The sequence below is a fragment of the Papaver somniferum genome, chromosome 2, assembly GCF_003573695.1.
Source record: "Papaver somniferum cultivar HN1 chromosome 2, ASM357369v1, whole genome shotgun sequence".
Taxonomy (NCBI): Eukaryota; Viridiplantae; Streptophyta; class Magnoliopsida; order Ranunculales; family Papaveraceae; genus Papaver; species Papaver somniferum.
Window position 1 is genome coordinate 162,726,498 of NC_039359.1, and position 17,554 is coordinate 162,744,051.

The window sequence follows — 17,554 nt, forward strand, 5'->3', positions numbered from 1 at the left end:
TTTTATGTCATTTACCAAAACATGGACTTCTAAAGTCATCATGAAGTCAAGGTGAACCCTCTTTTTCCTTGTATGTCTTTTTTGCTCTCGCTTCCTTCTAGCTCTTGTTTGATTCATGCTACCTTGAAGAAAGCAAGAGAATCATACTAGTGTAATACGGATGACAAATATTATATTCTTCAAACCCGTTTACAAAGATGAAGAAATTGTTGTTGAGGATGAGGAAGAAGGTAAACCTGGTCCAGTTTCTATTTACAGTAGAATCAATTGTTTTGCTGGTTGTTCTTCGTTATTATTGGATGATGATAAAACGGAAGTAACTGATCAAAAGGATAGCATCAATTCAAATGTAGACACCAATATTGATGCTCCTTTTGAAGCCGAAGAAAACGTCAGCTTAGACGTTCCTTTAGGAATAATACAAGAACAAGTCCCTGAATGGCCTTCTTGGCTCTCTCCCTTTCCGATGGACGCCATCAAAGGTTGGAGTCCTCGTTCCTCCAATAGTTTTGAAATTCTCCATAAGGTACTGCTTTTCTCCCTTCTGCCTCTATAAAACTTGTGTACTTGATCTCATCCGTCTCCATTCCTTCCAGATTGGACAGGATAGTAGTCGCTGCCAAGTATTCAAAGGCAGAGATATCATTACCGGGAAAATTGTGGCTTTAAAGAAGATCAAACTGCACACCTGGGAGCCTGAGTATGTGGAAGAGATGGCGCGAGAGATTCTCGTCTTGAACCGACTAGATTCTCATCCTAATGTTGTGAAATTGGAAGGTCTGGTGCTGATTCACGGAGAGCCTTTGAGTTTGTACCTAGTTTTTGAATACATGGAACATAGTTTGGCTGATCTCATTATAACCCACCAAATCAAGTTCACAGAGTCTCAGGTAAACAATTTAAGTAAAAGAGAATCCTAGTGATGTAACAAGAAATTTTTGATTCATGGTCAGGAAACTATAGGAACATGTCTGAATTTTTTCTGGAATATGGGCGCAGGTAAAGTGCTATATGCATCAACTGCTATTAGGACTTGAATATTGTCACAGCCGTGGTGTAATCCATGGTAACATCAATGCATTTAATCTTCTCATTAGCAACAAAGGAATACTTAAGATTGCTGGTTTCGGAAAAGCTGCTTCAATTAATTTTCCTAATCGCAATGAATCGGGTATGGTTAGTGAAGCAGTACCTGTCCTGTATCGGGCACCAGAGTTTTCTTCATACCATCCTGCATACAGCAGTGCTGCAGATCTTTGGGGTGTCGGTTGCATCTTAGCCGAGTCATTGGCTACGAAACCTATCATACAGACACTTCAAGTGGTAATTCTTGTTCCCATCTGATTCATTTTGTGTGCCTTCATTCCCATTTAACTGCACTATCATCTGAATTGCTCATCATATATTTCCATGTTCCTCGTTGGGAATGTGGAAGTTTTCTATGTTCCTCACTAACATTCAGAAGAAATTTCTGTTCCCTTCTCAGGAAGAACACTGCAACCCGTATAATAAACACGGCAGAAGAAAGAATTTTAAAGGTTTTCCACCATCATCATTGACGTTATTGAAAACTCTTCTGGCAGATAATCCAGTTGCACGACAATCTGCTTCTGCTGCATTGGCAAATAAAGTAATGTTCCCACAGTTTTGTTATTCCAAACTTCCCACAATCATTAATATTCCATCATGAGTTGCTTATTGCTGCAGTTCTTCACAACAAGCCCTTATGCATGTGAACCATCCAGCATTCTACAGTATCCTCCAAGGAAGACAATACAAGAAGCTAAATAGGAATAAGGTTTGTTTATAATATAGAATTACTACTTTTCAGGTTTCTTACTAATTTCTTGTGCTTGTATGTTACCGACTTTAAGATTTCGCATAAAAACCTCAGTGAGCTGTCCGAGGAAAGAACGCCTCTCCGTAAGATGCTGAAAAGACTTGTATGAACTAAAAAACAATAGTAGAGATGTCGACAATTGTATTATTGGTAATCACTGTGCTATCATGGAGAAGACTACAAAATATATCAAATGTATGCCACCGACACATGTCACATACTGAAATCAGTGTAAGGTATAAATGTAGTATTCCATATATTATATTTACATGAGCATCAATCAGTTATATGGATGTTTCAACTCCACAATGTTTGAAGATCCGTGATTGTAAAGCAGGAGGCAGAGTTCACATTATAGCTTCAAACTTCTTTTTTTTTTTACACGGACCCTGATGAACACCAACACAGCAAAACAATTCTCGAACTTCTTTTTCCCTTCGACTTTGCAATCTCTTTACCAAAACATGTCACTTTTCTTTCTCTCCTCTCTCCCTCTCACCTTGCTCTGATACCATGTTAAGGATCGAGCAAGAGAGAGGAGAGCATAAACGCGGAAGCATTGAACGTCTACATTGATAATAATTCTTGGTATATAATTCTTATGGCTTAACAGCCAATTTATATTGTTCACAAACTTGACGACCACTCAAGGCACTTTCCTACCTAAGATCAAACTCTAAACATAGACACTTTCCTAATATAACTCAAACTTCTTAAAGTGTATATTTCCTAAATATAGACTCCTATATTATTTCCTAATACCCTCCCTCAAGATGGAGCATGTAGATCACGAATGCCCATCTTGGACCAAAGAAATTTAACTTCGGTTTTCTTTCTTTTTTTTTCTTTTTTTTTCTTCCAAAGCTTTTGCGAAAAAAAATCTTCAGATCATAGTTTAAGGACGTTTCGGTCCTCTTCGTAGTTTAAGTACATTTCGGTCCCCTTCGTAGTTTAAGGACATTACGGTCCCATCTTCGTAGTTTAAGGACATTTCGGTCCTCTTCGTAGTTTAAGGACATTACGGTCCCATCTTCGTAGTTTAGGGACATTTCGGTCCTCTTCGTAGTTTAAGGACATTACGGTCCCAGTCATAGTTTAAGGACATTACGGTCCCAATAGAAGTTTAAGGACATTACGGTCCCATCTTCGGAAGTTTAAGGACATTACGGTCCCATCTTTGTAGTTTTAGAACATTTCGGTTCCCTTTGTAGTTTAAGGACGTTTCGGTCCCCTTCGTAGAATACTTCTTGTACTCTTGGTTTCTTGGTTTCTTCGATAGAATACTTTTTGTACTCTCTCGACAACTCATAGGATTTTAACCTACTATTGTTGTTCTTTTTCTCATCACCTCTTGGTGATTGGTTTTTTTTCACAACATGAATGTTGTTTCTTCTTCTCTCTTGTTCCAGTCACGCACTTCTTGCGAAACCTTCACACTTCTTTGTTCTTCAAGATTCTCTCACAATCCTGTCGTCTTTACAAAGTCTGCCACACTTTGTAGGATCTCCAAGTTTCTGCCACAAACTCTTCAACCACACTTCACTTCTTCCAACATGTTTAACAGCTTTCTGCAATACCTCTGACAGAACTGTCACACTTGCTTCTGTAACGATTCTTCTTTGTAACATCTCTTCTCTAACAATTCTGTAACTGTGATTGTTCTTTGTAACACATCACGTACTGTTACTGACTTTCAATAACACTTCCTCGCAAACCCTAAACATCACGTACTGTGATTTTTTTTTTTTTTTTTTTTAAAAAAAACTCTCGTCTTGTCCCTTGGTGTAGACTCACATGGACACAGTTTGCACTAGGTCTTGGAGCACCAACATACGTCTTATTTCCATAGAACCATCGTGATCACCACGACTTCTCGAGCTCCAACTTCAGTCACGAATCATCATCATATCTGCCAACAGCTCTCTGAACTTCGAACACAGCAGTATCAATATATTCCTTCAGCTAAAAACTTTTATAAACAAACCAATTCTTCTGTCATCTCTTCATGATTGTGGAATCGTCAGCAACAACCCATTACGGCAGCAGACTCCACGGCTTGTCACCTCAGTTCCCTGCTCGAGTACCTTCTTAACCATCGCACAACAGAGACTTGTCTCATCTTCTTGAGCTGTCACCTCAGCAACAACATATAGCTCCATCTCCGGTGTCCATCTGCAGCATCCACTCTCATCGCATCGACCTTGATTATCAGCACCAGACCATCCGAAGTTTTCTGCTCAACATTGGCAGCAAGCAATTCTTTTCTGCCAAGCTCTTCTATCAATCAACGACGACACAGCACCATGAGAATCATCAACAATATCAGAGATCCTGCAGCAGTACGTCTCTGTCTTTCCAGAAACACCATTCAACCATTCACATAGCATAATCACCGAGCATCATCAGATCAGCACTTTTCTTGTTTTGCTCGAACAAAACTCTCTCTTAACCACACAGCATCATCTTGACAATCACGCATCCGTCGAACCATGTTCGAAACTTGTTGTATCTGTAGCCACCATCTTCTTCGTCTGCTCCGAACCCACAGAGAAACAACGCCGTGAATCGATAACCTTCTGTCTTCAACTGCTCGCAAGAATAGTTTCAAAAGAAGCCTAGTTTCACAAACTATGACAGCTACCTCGAACCTGAATTTCACTACCATCCATCTTAGCAGGTATCTCCATCTTAGCTTTGAACTTAAGTCACAACCTTAGAGAACGAACCCTTCCAGATGTTCTTCTTCATATGTTCTTTTCATAACCCTTGCAGATTAGCATCGATGGCAATCATCAACAACAATTTTTTTTTTTTTTTTTGATAACGTTTTTCTATATGTAAAAACCTCCAATCACAACAGCAACCCAGATTTTTAGATGTCAGCTACGTTCTTCAACCTTGCTCCTTCCACAGCTTCAAACTTTTTTTTTTTTTTTTTTTTTTACTCGGACCCTGATGAACACCAACACAGCAAAACAATTCTCGAACTTCTTTCTCCCTTCGACTTTGCAATCTCTTTACCAAAACATGTCACTTTTCTTCCTCTCCTCTCTCCCTCTCACCTTGCTCTGATACCATGTTAAGGATCGAGCAAGAGAGAGGAGAGCATAAACGCGGTAGCATTGAACGTCTACATTGATAATAATTCTTGGTATATAATTCTTATGGCTTAACAGCCAATTTATATTGTTCACAAACTTGACGACCACTCAAGGCACTTTCCTACCTAAGATCAAACTCTAAACATAGACACTTTCCTAATATAACTCAAACTCCTTAAAGTGTATATCTCCTAAATATAGACTCATATATTATTTCCTAATACTTTCCGATGGACGCCATCAAAGGTTGGAGTCCTCGTTCCTCCAATAGTTTTGAAATTCTCCATAAGGTACTGCTTTTCTCCCTTCTGCCTCTATAAAACTGTTGTACTGATCTTCATCCGTCTCCATTCCTTCCAGATTGGGACAGGATAGTAGTCGCTGCCAAGTATTCAAAGGCAGAGATATCATTACCGGGAAAATTGTGGCTTTAAAAGAAGATCAAACTGCACACCTGGAGCCTGAGTATGTGGAAGAGATGGCGCGAGAGATTCTCGTCTTGAACCGACTAGATTCTCATCCTAATGTTGTGAAATTGGAAGGTCTGGTGCTGATTCACGGAGAGCCTTTGAGTTTGTACCTAGTTTTTGAATACATGGAACATAGTTTGGCTGATCTCATTATAACCCACCAAATCAAGTTCACAGAGTCTCAGGTAAACAATTTAAGTAAAAGAGAATCCTAGTGATGTAACAAGAAATTTTTGATTCATGGTCAGGAAACTATAGGAACATGTCTGAATTTTTTCTGGAATATGGGCGCAGGTAAAGTGCTATATGCATCAACTGCTATTAGGACTTGAATATTGTCACAGCCGTGGTGTAATCCATGGTAACATATGCATTTAATCTTCTCATTAGCACAAAGGAATACTTAAGATTGCTGGTTCGGAAAAGCTGCTTCAATTAATTTTCCTAATCGCAATGAATCGGGTATGGTTAGTGAAGCAGTACCTGTCCTGTATCGGGCACCAGAGTTTTCTTCATACCATCCTGCATACAGCAGTGCTGCAGATCTTTGGGTGGTCGGTTGCATCTTAGCCGAGTCATTGGCTACGAAACCTATCATACAGACACTTCAAGTGGTAATTCTTGTTCCCATCTGATTCATTTTGTGTGCCTTCATTCCCATTTAACTGCACTATCATCTGAATTGCTCATCATATATTTCCATGTTCCTCGTTGGGAATGTGGAAGTTTTCTATGTTCCTCACTAACATTCAGAAGAAATTTCTGTTCCCTTCTCAGGAAGAACACTGCAACCCGTATAATAAACACGGCAGAAGAAAGAATTTTAAAGGTTTTCCACCATCATCATTGACGTTATTGAAAACTCTTCTGGCAGATAATCCAGTTGCACGACAATCTGCTTCTGCTGCATTGGCAAATAAAGTAATGTTCCCACAGTTTTGTTATTCCAAACTTCCCACAATCATTAATATTCCATCATGAGTTGCTTATGCTGCAGTTCTTCAAACAAGCCCTTATGCATGTGAACCATCCAGCATTCTACAGTATCCTCCAAGGAAGACAATACAAGAAGCTAAATAGGAATAAGGTTTGTTTATAATATAGAATTACTACTTTTCAGGTTTCTTACTAATTCTTGTGCTTGTATGTTACCGACTTTAAGATTTCGCATAAAAACCTCAGTGAGCTGTCCGAGGAAAGAACGCCTCTCCGTAAGATGCTGAAAAGACTTGTATGAACTAAAAACAATAGTAGAGATGTCGACAATTGTATTATTGGTAATCACTGTGCTATCATGGAGAAGACTACAAAAATATCAAATGTATGCCACCGACACATGTCACATACTGAATCAGTGTAAGGTATAAATGTAGTATTCCATATTATATTACATGAGCATCAATCAGTTATATGGATGTTTCAACTCCACAATGTTTGAAGATCCGTGATTGTAAAGCAGGAGGCAGAGTTCACATTATAGCTTCAAACTTCTTTTTTTTTTTACACGGACCCTGATGAACACCAACACAGCAAAACAATTCTCGAACTTCTTTTTCCCTTCGACTTTGCAATCTCTTTACCAAAACATGTCACTTTTCTTTCTCTCCTCTCTCCCTCTCACCTTGCTCTGATACCATGTTAAGGATCGAGCAAGAGAGAGGAGAGCATAAACGCGGGAGCATTGAACGTCTACATTGATAATAATTCTTGGTATATAATTCTTATGGCTTAACAGCCAATTTATATTGTTCACAAACTTGACGACCACTCAAGGCACTTTCCTACCTAAGATCAAACTCTAAACATAGACACTTTCCTAATATAACTCAAACTTCTTAAAGTGTATATTTCCTAAATATAGACTCCTATATTATTTCCTAATACCCTCCCTCAAGATGGAGCATGTAGATCACGAATGCCCATCTTGGACCAAAGAAATTTAACTTCGGTTTTCTTTCTTTTTTTTTCTTTTTTTTTCTTCCAAAGCTTTTGCGAAAAAAAATCTTCAGATCATAGTTTAAGGACGTTTCGGTCCTCTTCGTAGTTTAAGTACATTTCGGTCCCCTTCGTAGTTTAAGGACATTACGGTCCCATCTTCGTAGTTTAAGGACATTTCGGTCCTCTTCGTAGTTTAAGGACATTACGGTCCCATCTTCGTAGTTTAGGGACATTTCGGTCCTCTTCGTAGTTTAAGGACATTACGGTCCCAGTCATAGTTTAAGGACATTACGGTCCCAATAGAAGTTTAAGGACATTACGGTCCCATCTTCGGAAGTTTAAGGACATTACGGTCCCATCTTTGTAGTTTTAGAACATTTCGGTTCCCTTTGTAGTTTAAGGACGTTTCGGTCCCCTTCGTAGAATACTTCTTGTACTCTTGGTTTCTTGGTTTCTTCGATAGAATACTTTTTGTACTCTCTCGACAACTCATAGGATTTTAACCTACTATTGTTGTTCTTTTTCTCATCACCTCTTGGTGATTGGTTTTTTTTCACAACATGAATGTTGTTTCTTCTTCTCTCTTGTTCCAGTCACGCACTTCTTGCGAAACCTTCACACTTCTTTGTTCTTCAAGATTCTCTCACAATCCTGTCGTCTTTACAAAGTCTGCCACACTTTGTAGGATCTCCAAGTTTCTGCCACAAACTCTTCAACCACACTTCACTTCTTCCAACATGTTTAACAGCTTTCTGCAATACCTCTGACAGAACTGTCACACTTGCTTCTGTAACGATTTTCTTTGTAACATCTCTTCTCTAACAATTCTGTAACTGTGATTGTTCTTTGTAACACATCACGTACTGTTACTGACTTTCAATAACACTTCCTCGCAAACCCTAAACATCACGTACTGTGATTTTTTTTTTTTTTTTTTTTAAAAAAACTCTCGTCTTGTCCCTTGGTGTAGACTCACATGGACACAGTTTGCACTAGGTCTTGGAGCACCAACATACGTCTTATTTCCATAGAACCATCGTGATCACCACGACTTCTCGAGCTCCAACTTCAGTCACGAATCATCATCATATCTGCCAACAGCTCTCTGAACTTCGAAACAGCAGTATCAATATATTCCTTCAGCTAAAAACTTTTATAAACAAACCAATTCTTCTGTCATCTCTTCATGATTGGGTGGAATCGTCAGCACAACCCATTACGGCAGCAGGACTCCACGGCTTGTCACCTCAGTTCCCTGCTCGAGTACCTTCTTAACCATCGCACAACAGAGACTTGTCTCATCTTCTGAGCTGTCACCTCAGCAACAACTATAGCTCCATCTCCGGTGTCCATCTGCAGCATCACTCTCATCGCATCGACCTTGATTATCAGCACCAGACCATCCGAAGTTTTCTGCTCAACATTGGCAGCAAGCAATTCTTTTCTGCCAAGCTCTTCTATCAATCAACGACGACACAGCACCATGAGAATCATCAACAATATCAGAGATCCTGCAGCAGTACGTCTCTGTCTTTCCAGAAACACCATTCAACCATTCACATAGCATAATCACCGAGCATCATCAGATCAGCACTTTTCTTGTTTTGCTCGAACAAACTCTCTCTTAACCACACAGCATCATCTTGACAATCACGCATCCGTCGAACCATGTTCGAAACTTGTTGTATCTGTAGCCACCATCTTCTTCGTCTGCTCCGAACCCACAGAGAAACAACGCCGTGAATCGATAACCTTCTGTCTTCAACTGCTCGCAAGAATAGTTTCAAAAGAAGCAGAGCTTTACCAAACATATGACAGCTACCTCGAACCTGAATTTCACTACCATCCATTAGCAGGTATCTCCATCTTAGCTTTGAACTTAAGTCACAACCTTAGAGAACGAACCCTTCCAGATGTTCTTCTCATATGTTCTTTTCATAACCCTTGCAGATTAGCATCGATGGCAATCATCAACAACAATTTTTTTTTTTTTTTTGATAACGTTTTTCTATTTGTAAAAAACCTCCAATCACAACAGCAACCCAGATTTTTAGATGTCAGCTACGTTCTTCAACCTTGCTCCTTCCACAGCTTCAAACTTTTTTTTTTTTTTTTTTTTTTACTCGGACCCTGATGAACACCAACACAGCAAAACAATTCTCGAACTTCTTTCTCCCTTCGACTTTGCAATCTCTTTACCAAAACATGTCACTTTTCTTCCTCTCCTCTCTCCCTCTCACCTTGCTCTGATACCATGTTAAGGATCGAGCAAGAGAGAGGAGAGCATAAACGCGGAAGCATTGAACGTCTACATTGATAATAATTCTTGGTATATAATTCTTATGGCTTAACAGCCAATTTATATTGTTCACAAACTTGACGACCACTCAAGGCACTTTCCTACCTAAGATCAAACTCTAAACATAGACACTTTCCTAATATAACTCAAACTCCTTAAAGTGTATATCTCCTAAATATAGACTCATATATTATTTCCTAATACTTTCCGATGGACGCCATCAAAGGTTGGAGTCCTCGTTCCTCCAATAGTTTTGAAATTCTCCATAAGGTACTGCTTTTCTCCCTTCTGCCTCTATAAAACTTGTGTACTTGATCTCATCCGTCTCCATTCCTTCCAGATTGGACAGGATAGTAGTCGCTGCCAAGTATTCAAAGGCAGAGATATCATTACCGGGAAAATTGTGGCTTTAAAGAAGATCAAACTGCACACCTGGGAGCCTGAGTATGTGGAAGAGATGGCGCGAGAGATTCTCGTCTTGAACCGACTAGATTCTCATCCTAATGTTGTGAAATTGGAAGGTCTGGTGCTGATTCACGGAGAGCCTTTGAGTTTGTACCTAGTTTTTGAATACATGGAACATAGTTTGGCTGATCTCATTATAACCCACCAAATCAAGTTCACAGAGTCTCAGGTAAACAATTTAAGTAAAAGAGAATCCTAGTGATGTAACAAGAAATTTTTGATTCATGGTCAGGAAACTATAGGAACATGTCTGAATTTTTTCTGGAATATGGGCGCAGGTAAAGTGCTATATGCATCAACTGCTATTAGGACTTGAATATTGTCACAGCCGTGGTGTAATCCATGGTAACATCAATGCATTTAATCTTCTCATTAGCAACAAAGGAATACTTAAGATTGCTGGTTTCGGAAAAGCTGCTTCAATTAATTTTCCTAATCGCAATGAATCGGGTATGGTTAGTGAAGCAGTACCTGTCCTGTATCGGGCACCAGAGTTTTCTTCATACCATCCTGCATACAGCAGTGCTGCAGATCTTTGGGGTGTCGGTTGCATCTTAGCCGAGTCATTGGCTACGAAACCTATCATACAGACACTTCAAGTGGTAATTCTTGTTCCCATCTGATTCATTTTGTGTGCCTTCATTCCCATTTAACTGCACTATCATCTGAATTGCTCATCATATATTTCCATGTTCCTCGTTGGGAATGTGGAAGTTTTCTATGTTCCTCACTAACATTCAGAAGAAATTTCTGTTCCCTTCTCAGGAAGAACACTGCAACCCGTATAATAAACACGGCAGAAGAAAGAATTTTAAAGGTTTTCCACCATCATCATTGACGTTATTGAAAACTCTTCTGGCAGATAATCCAGTTGCACGACAATCTGCTTCTGCTGCATTGGCAAATAAAGTAATGTTCCCACAGTTTTGTTATTCCAAACTTCCCACAATCATTAATATTCCATCATGAGTTGCTTATTGCTGCAGTTCTTCACAACAAGCCCTTATGCATGTGAACCATCCAGCATTCTACAGTATCCTCCAAGGAAGACAATACAAGAAGCTAAATAGGAATAAGGTTTGTTTATAATATAGAATTACTACTTTTCAGGTTTCTTACTAATTTCTTGTGCTTGTATGTTACCGACTTTAAGATTTCGCATAAAAACCTCAGTGAGCTGTCCGAGGAAAGAACGCCTCTCCGTAAGATGCTGAAAAGACTTGTATGAACTAAAAAACAATAGTAGAGATGTCGACAATTGTATTATTGGTAATCACTGTGCTATCATGGAGAAGACTACAAAATATATCAAATGTATGCCACCGACACATGTCACATACTGAAATCAGTGTAAGGTATAAATGTAGTATTCCATATATTATATTTACATGAGCATCAATCAGTTATATGGATGTTTCAACTCCACAATGTTTGAAGATCCGTGATTGTAAAGCAGGAGGCAGAGTTCAAATTATAGCTATCAGTTAACACCCCCGTGCGTCCAAGAATGAATGATTATTCATGATCTGGATAAGAACTTGGTAGGATTCGGTACTCGACCAAAACTTGCCTTGCTGAAACTGATATCCAGCTAAAAGGAAGAGGAGATTTTAACACATTTCTTCATATGGACTAACTGGAGGTGGACACGTTTTTCTTTGGACCACCTGGAGGCGAAATTTTCCTTGTATTGTATGATTTGCAGTGGCCACACTTGTGCCCGAAAATGTGGAATGAAGCTTCAGTTGTCTCATTACAGTCATTACAGAGGATCCAAACCTGCACCATACAACCATTTTCTTTCTCTAAGACATAAAGTATAACCTTTAGAAGAGAAGATAAAGCATTCAGAGGAACAAGCATGGAGAGTCAGATACCCGTAAGTTTTGACTTTTACCAAAGATCTAATAGGGGCTTGTTCACACCATGCATAGTGTGAACTGTGAGAAACTTATTATTATCCTGCCTTATTACTCCTACTATATAAGATGAAACATTGGCCTTCTATCTAACAACCACTTAATGCAGTTGGTGTTCCTTTAAGGTAAATAATGCAGCAGTTTCATCAGTAAGGCATTCGATTACAAAAAAAAAATTGCTACAGTTCACTAGACCCAGGTCGCGGGTATCACGCAACCCTGCAAGACAGGCATCTATATCATTAAAATACAACTAACATGGATGGAGAGGTTACCTTGGTGTACCGGTATTCCTCAGGCATTGCAACTGCTTCAATCTGGCAATCCCAAAAACTGGAATAATTAATTTTCGAATACCATCTAAAATCTTTACAGACTAAAAAACATTGTCAGATGCAATCCAGATGCAAAACAAGCACTATACCTCTTGATCTAATCTTTGCCAGACAGTAGACAAGTCCGTCGTTGATTTCGAACATATAGGGCAAGAATATCTGTCAGAAGACAGACTCCCGGTTAAGCTGGATCTGATAAAAAAAACGATGAATATAAGAACATACTATGTTTAAAGGATACAAGCTTCTTACCGATTATGCTCAAACATCTCATCATAACATGTGCGATGTATCGTATGCCCGCACTTCAAAACTTGTGTATCCTTCAACGAATCAAAAAGATACTGTTCCAAAATAGAGTGTATTCAGTTTTCAATAACATAAAAGATGATCAAAATTTTGTCAAAGGAGAATGTAGTAGTTAATAAGCTACGAACCTCATAGCAGATGGGACAGTGGTTTCGCATTGAATTCTCAACACAAATATGGTTATCACGCAAACTAATCGCATAACAAGAACCTGTTGGAGTCAAATGAAGTTAAATATGGGAGACAAAAGAAATCCTCAACCTGAAAGGAACACTAATTTCTGAGGTCCTACAACATGTTACAAGGTCAAGCTTTCAACAGAATAGCGTTCATAAAACAAAATACCAAGCTAACACCGGACCTATCATACTTTCACAAATTAGAACAAAAATAGCAAAGTGTTCGTTGAGAACACAACCTATAAGTGAAAATCAAGTAAAGAATTCATCATCATCATACCACACTTCTTGCAGTGGAAGAAGTTGTCTCGGCCACCAACTCTGCAGATTCCACATTCATCACAGTGAAATTGTCCTTTCTCGTTCTATAAATCAAACCAACAGCAAAAAAATTAGTTACAATTCCAATCTAGTAGTAGTGTTTAAATACATCTCGATTAAGACGCAACAACAACACAGTAAAACTTAACAAACAGTACAAGGAAAAAAAGAAAGAAAAAACTTACATCATCATCGTAGAATTTGCAGACTTGACAAAAGTATTCTCCCATCTTAACACCACAATTGGAACAAACATGAGCAACCTGGAAAAAACAGAACACGGTTACTGGCGAAAAAATGGATCACCATTGTCCCTCTGGATAAAAACGAAAACCCACAAATTTCAGCATGAACACACCTCCTGCTCGGTATCACAAACTGCACATATTACTTGCGTAACATCACGTCTAACAAGTTCATGACGATCCTTGGGATTGCTTAACAAGCTCTAGTAATACACAAGAGTAAACAGCATTAACAACAACAACAACAACAAAAACCTATTACTGGAAATTGGTTTCCAAGAAGGAAAAGAAGGAGGATGGGATTTAAAACAAATACCATGGCTTCATTGTGACAATGACGACAATAGTATATCTCATTACAACATGGAGCTCTTATTCTACATCTTCTCCTATAATGTTCACATCTAAAAGAAGAAGAAAATAAACCCTGATTACCAAATCTATCCAAAATATATCAAAGAAAAAAAGGGTAAAGAGGGAAAAGGGGAGAGTACCCATGAACCATCTTCTCAAAATCCAGGCGTTCATTATCATCAGCAGAGCCCGCTTCTATTGTTAGGGCAGAAAAAGACGGGTTTATCTTCTCAAAATCCAGCTCATTGTCAGCAGAGCCCGCCTCCATTATTAGGGCAAGGAAAGACTGGTTTTGAGAGATGGAGAAGATGGAGAAGGGGATTTGTTGCCTGTTTTATATTGGCACAAACCCCATGCCCATACCATAAATTCCACTTGGCTATTGTTATTTAATAGTGAAAAATACTAGAAAAATACTAGAACCCCCTATTATATGGGTTCAACCATATACAAGCCCCACAAAATGGATCTTACACCCTCAACTCCACACTTTCCGTTTTTGATATTTCTAGGCCCAGAAAATTTTTTTTGGGGCCTGGTTTTCAATTTTCCCGGATTGCTGACGTCATCAGGATTTTTAATAAAAGTAAAAATACCGAAATTAACCTTCCCTATTTATAGACGTTTTATACCTACCAGAAACTGAAAACCAAATCAGATTCAGCTCTTTCTTCTCTCCGCTCTCGTTCAGAAATAGAATTGGAGATTTTTCTTCAGACGAATTCGTGAATTTTGATAGTTTCATACTGATTTTCGTTAATTTGATAGGAAGAAAACGAGAAGAAGAACAACATAAACGAGAAGAAGAAGAAAACGAATTTTCTCTCAATTCGTTGAGGTGTATTCGTCTGTTTTTCAGATCTGACGAGATAGTGAAGCTGCATTGATGAACAACAAATAGGTTTGTTCGATTTTAGCTTTTCTGTTGCTTGATTCACTAGTTTTCTCATCGATTTTTTGAATCTCGATCTTCTACTGATTACGATTTTTGTTCTGTTTCGAATTTGTTGAGTCTGAGAAGAGGAAGAAGACAGTTGGGAATACATAAATCAAAATAGGTACGAATTGTGATTTCGATTTAGTTTTCAAATTCAATTGATTTTGATTTTACCGTTTCGATCTATTTTTGTCACTTTTGATACTTACACATGTTTTTGTTGATGCTTACACATGTTTGTTTGATACTGAGAAGAGGAACAAAATAAACATTGTTTCAGAAGAAAGAAAACAACAAATCTAGGTAAGAATTTTATGTTGTTTTTGATTTCAGATCTGTTTTCAATTTTTTTTTTGAATTATTTTGTTGTTCTTTCATGTGCGATCTGTTAATTTGTTGTTTTACTTTTTGTTGATACTGAGAGAAGTATGAAGAAACAATTTTGTTTCAAAAAAACAACTTCAAATTGATTTGTATACATGCTGTTTTTTTTGTTACAGTATGTGTAACTTGAGGTTACACATATATATCATGTTGTATTTTAAGCATGCTTAAAGAAGATGCAGATGTTTTTTAGTTGCAGCATGTGTAAATTTATTTTACACATATATATCCTCTTTGTATTTTTAAGCATGTGTGAGGAAGATGCAGATGTTTTTTTAGTTACAACATGTGTAATTTTAGTTTACACATATATCCTGTTGTATTTTAAGAATGTGTAAGTTGAAGTTACATATATATGTCCTGTAACATGTTTTATTTGTAAACAATTGTATCATCTGTATCTTTTACTTATATTTAGCTTGCCGCATAGAATATACTTCTCACGAGGGGGCAACGCCCCCGAGTGAATTGCGTTCGTTTTCAAATTTTGATATTCTTATTGTGTATTTGATATTTTCAGGTTGTCATGGCTGTTGTTAGTTGCGCTGCTGTTAGTTGCATTGTTGTTGTTCGCTACTTTTCTGATTTCATTACCCTGCGTGTTAATACTGATATCAAACTTGATGAGTTTAAGGAACAAGTTTGCAAGGAATGGAAGCAGTTTACTCCACTTGGTATTACTTTCTTCTTTCGAGAAAGTGGGAAAGATTTTCCGCTTGACTGTGATTTTTCTTTGCAAGCTCTTATATCTATCACAAATAGTAAACAGAAGACCAGTGTTGATATTTTCTTGCAAAATGTTCCTCGTGTGGCCTCTTCCTCTAGCTCTAGGGCAGATTCTTCTATTTCTAATGGGTCTAGTAGTACGTCTTCGTCCACAAACAATCTTACTGTTGCAATGTATTTGGAAGATAAAAGTAAGCCAGCGAAACCTTTGTTATCGGATGGTTGGCCCAAGGTTCTTGGTGATATTGGCCATGTGTTTGTTGAAGGAGTTAAGCAAGTCAGGGTTGCTTTTACCAAGTATCGTCTTCGCACTGGTTTCCAAATGATTGTAACTCACAATGAGCGTTCTAGGTTCACGGCTAAGTGTGCAGATGAAAAATGCGGCTGGAAATTCCATGCAGCTTCTATCGATGAAAGGAACGAAATGTTTCAGGTAGGTTTTCCGTGTTCTGTCATCTAATGCTTAGCATATGTTATGTTTTGTTACAGTATGTGTAACTTTGGTTTACACATGATGTTTTTGGCACCATATTGTGTTTTGGTTGAATTGTTTATATTTTGTATGAATCTCTTCAGGTCAGGTCTTATAACCCTGAGCACATTTGTGGTGCTGGTGGACGCAACTTGAACCAAACTTACTCCACCAGCTTCTCGTCTAGTTTGATTGAGGAAGAAGTTCGCAAAAATCCTCACAAGAAGCCCAAGCAAATTGCTGCTGATTTCCAGACCAACTATGGGATCAACATGGAGTACTACCAGGCATATAATGCTAGGGAAAAGGTTTATGATACGATTTATGGCGACGATGTCAAGTCCTACTCGCACTTGGTATGGTATATTGATGCTATAAGGGAAACCAACCCTGGTAGTGTGATAAAGTTTGAACGTGAAAATAAACAGTTCCAGCGGATTTTCATCGCATTTGCTGCATGCATCAAAGGGTACCGGTTTTGTCGTCCAATGGTATACTTGGATACTACTTTCCTTACTGGTACATTCAAAGGTTGCTTGATGGCAGCTACTGGGATCAATGGTGGTAAAGGTATGTTTTTTCTATGTTTTTTTTTTTATGAACAACTTCAGTTGACAAATAACTAACAGTTACACATGTGTAACTCTCAGTTACACATTACTTTACTCAGTGTGTAACTAAGAAAACAGCATCTGTAACCTTAAGTTACATATTTGTTTTAGCATGTGTAACCTTAAGTTACATATTTGTTTTAGCATGTGTGAAACTTATTATTCTTTCGATTCTGCACAATTTTTTTGTAGGATTTTTCCCCCTTGCTTTTGCACTAGTCGATTCTGAGACGATCGACAACTGGGAGTGGTTTTTAAGGAATTTGAAAGAAGTTGTTGGTGATGGGAGGCCAATCACCTTCCTTTCGGATCGCCATGAAGGACTCTTGCAAGGTGTTCCACTTGTTTATCCAGATGGGTTCCACAGCTTTGCTACTATCATTTGACGAAGAATATACCCATCACTGCAACAGATCCTAGGTACTCACTTGTGATGGACCATTTCCGAGAGGCGACATACGCACTCTCACCTGAAAACCATGCGAAAGCCATACAGAAGATTAGAGATTTGAACTGCGATTGGGTGGCTGATTACATCGAGACAATCCCACCTGAAGCATATGCGAATGCCTATTTCAAAGGTTGTCGGTATGGACGAACATCTAGTACTCTAGCAGAATCAGTCAATAGCTGGGTTCTGGTTCACAAG

At 38.4% G+C, this 17,554-nt stretch overlaps 4 protein-coding genes across 6 annotated transcripts; 3 read left to right on the top strand and 1 right to left on the bottom strand.

Annotated features, from left to right (window-relative positions):
- The first annotated feature begins 131 nt into the window (after window positions 1-131).
- Window positions 132-2,144, top strand: LOC113349613 (probable serine/threonine-protein kinase At1g54610). Of its 2 annotated transcripts, XM_026593607.1 has the most exons (6): window positions 132-526; window positions 597-890; window positions 1,000-1,323; window positions 1,487-1,630; window positions 1,708-1,798; window positions 1,895-2,144. In XM_026593607.1, exons 1-5 carry the CDS (start codon window positions 161-163, stop codon window positions 1,789-1,791), a joined length of 1,212 nt encoding a protein of 403 aa, XP_026449392.1. In that variant the 5' UTR covers window positions 132-160; the 3' UTR covers window positions 1,792-1,798; window positions 1,895-2,144. The 2 variants fall into 2 exon arrangements, with proteins under 2 accessions (XP_026449392.1, XP_026449391.1); XM_026593606.1 differs by having other exon boundaries at window positions 1,708-2,133.
- A 3,691-nt stretch (window positions 2,145-5,835) lies between these two features.
- On the top strand, window positions 5,836-6,392 carry LOC113349616 (probable serine/threonine-protein kinase At1g54610). Its single transcript, XM_026593611.1, has 2 exons — window positions 5,836-6,025; window positions 6,189-6,392. Exons 1-2 carry the CDS (start codon window positions 5,876-5,878, stop codon window positions 6,390-6,392), a joined length of 354 nt encoding a protein of 117 aa, XP_026449396.1. The 5' UTR covers window positions 5,836-5,875.
- A 3,465-nt stretch (window positions 6,393-9,857) lies between these two features.
- On the top strand, window positions 9,858-11,525 carry LOC113349614 (probable serine/threonine-protein kinase At1g54610). 2 transcript variants are annotated; one of them, XM_026593609.1, is made up of 6 exons: window positions 9,858-9,918; window positions 9,989-10,282; window positions 10,392-10,715; window positions 10,879-11,022; window positions 11,100-11,190; window positions 11,287-11,525. In XM_026593609.1, the coding sequence occupies exons 1-5, from the start codon at window positions 9,859-9,861 to the stop codon at window positions 11,181-11,183; spliced, it is 906 nt and encodes a 301-aa protein (XP_026449394.1). In that variant the 5' UTR covers window position 9,858; the 3' UTR covers window positions 11,184-11,190; window positions 11,287-11,525. The 2 variants fall into 2 exon arrangements, with proteins under 2 accessions (XP_026449394.1, XP_026449393.1); XM_026593608.1 differs by having other exon boundaries at window positions 11,100-11,508.
- On the bottom strand, window positions 11,377-14,143 carry LOC113349615 (E3 ubiquitin-protein ligase MIEL1-like). The gene is made up of 10 exons (XM_026593610.1): window positions 13,916-14,143; window positions 13,738-13,825; window positions 13,535-13,624; window positions 13,362-13,439; window positions 13,136-13,220; window positions 12,805-12,887; window positions 12,620-12,711; window positions 12,457-12,526; window positions 12,308-12,349; window positions 11,377-11,892 (listed from the first exon to the last, which is right to left on the bottom strand). Exons 1-10 carry the CDS (start codon window positions 14,041-14,043, stop codon window positions 11,746-11,748), a joined length of 903 nt encoding a protein of 300 aa, XP_026449395.1. The 5' UTR covers window positions 14,044-14,143; the 3' UTR covers window positions 11,377-11,745.
- Window positions 14,144-17,554: the final 3,411 nt, after the last annotated feature.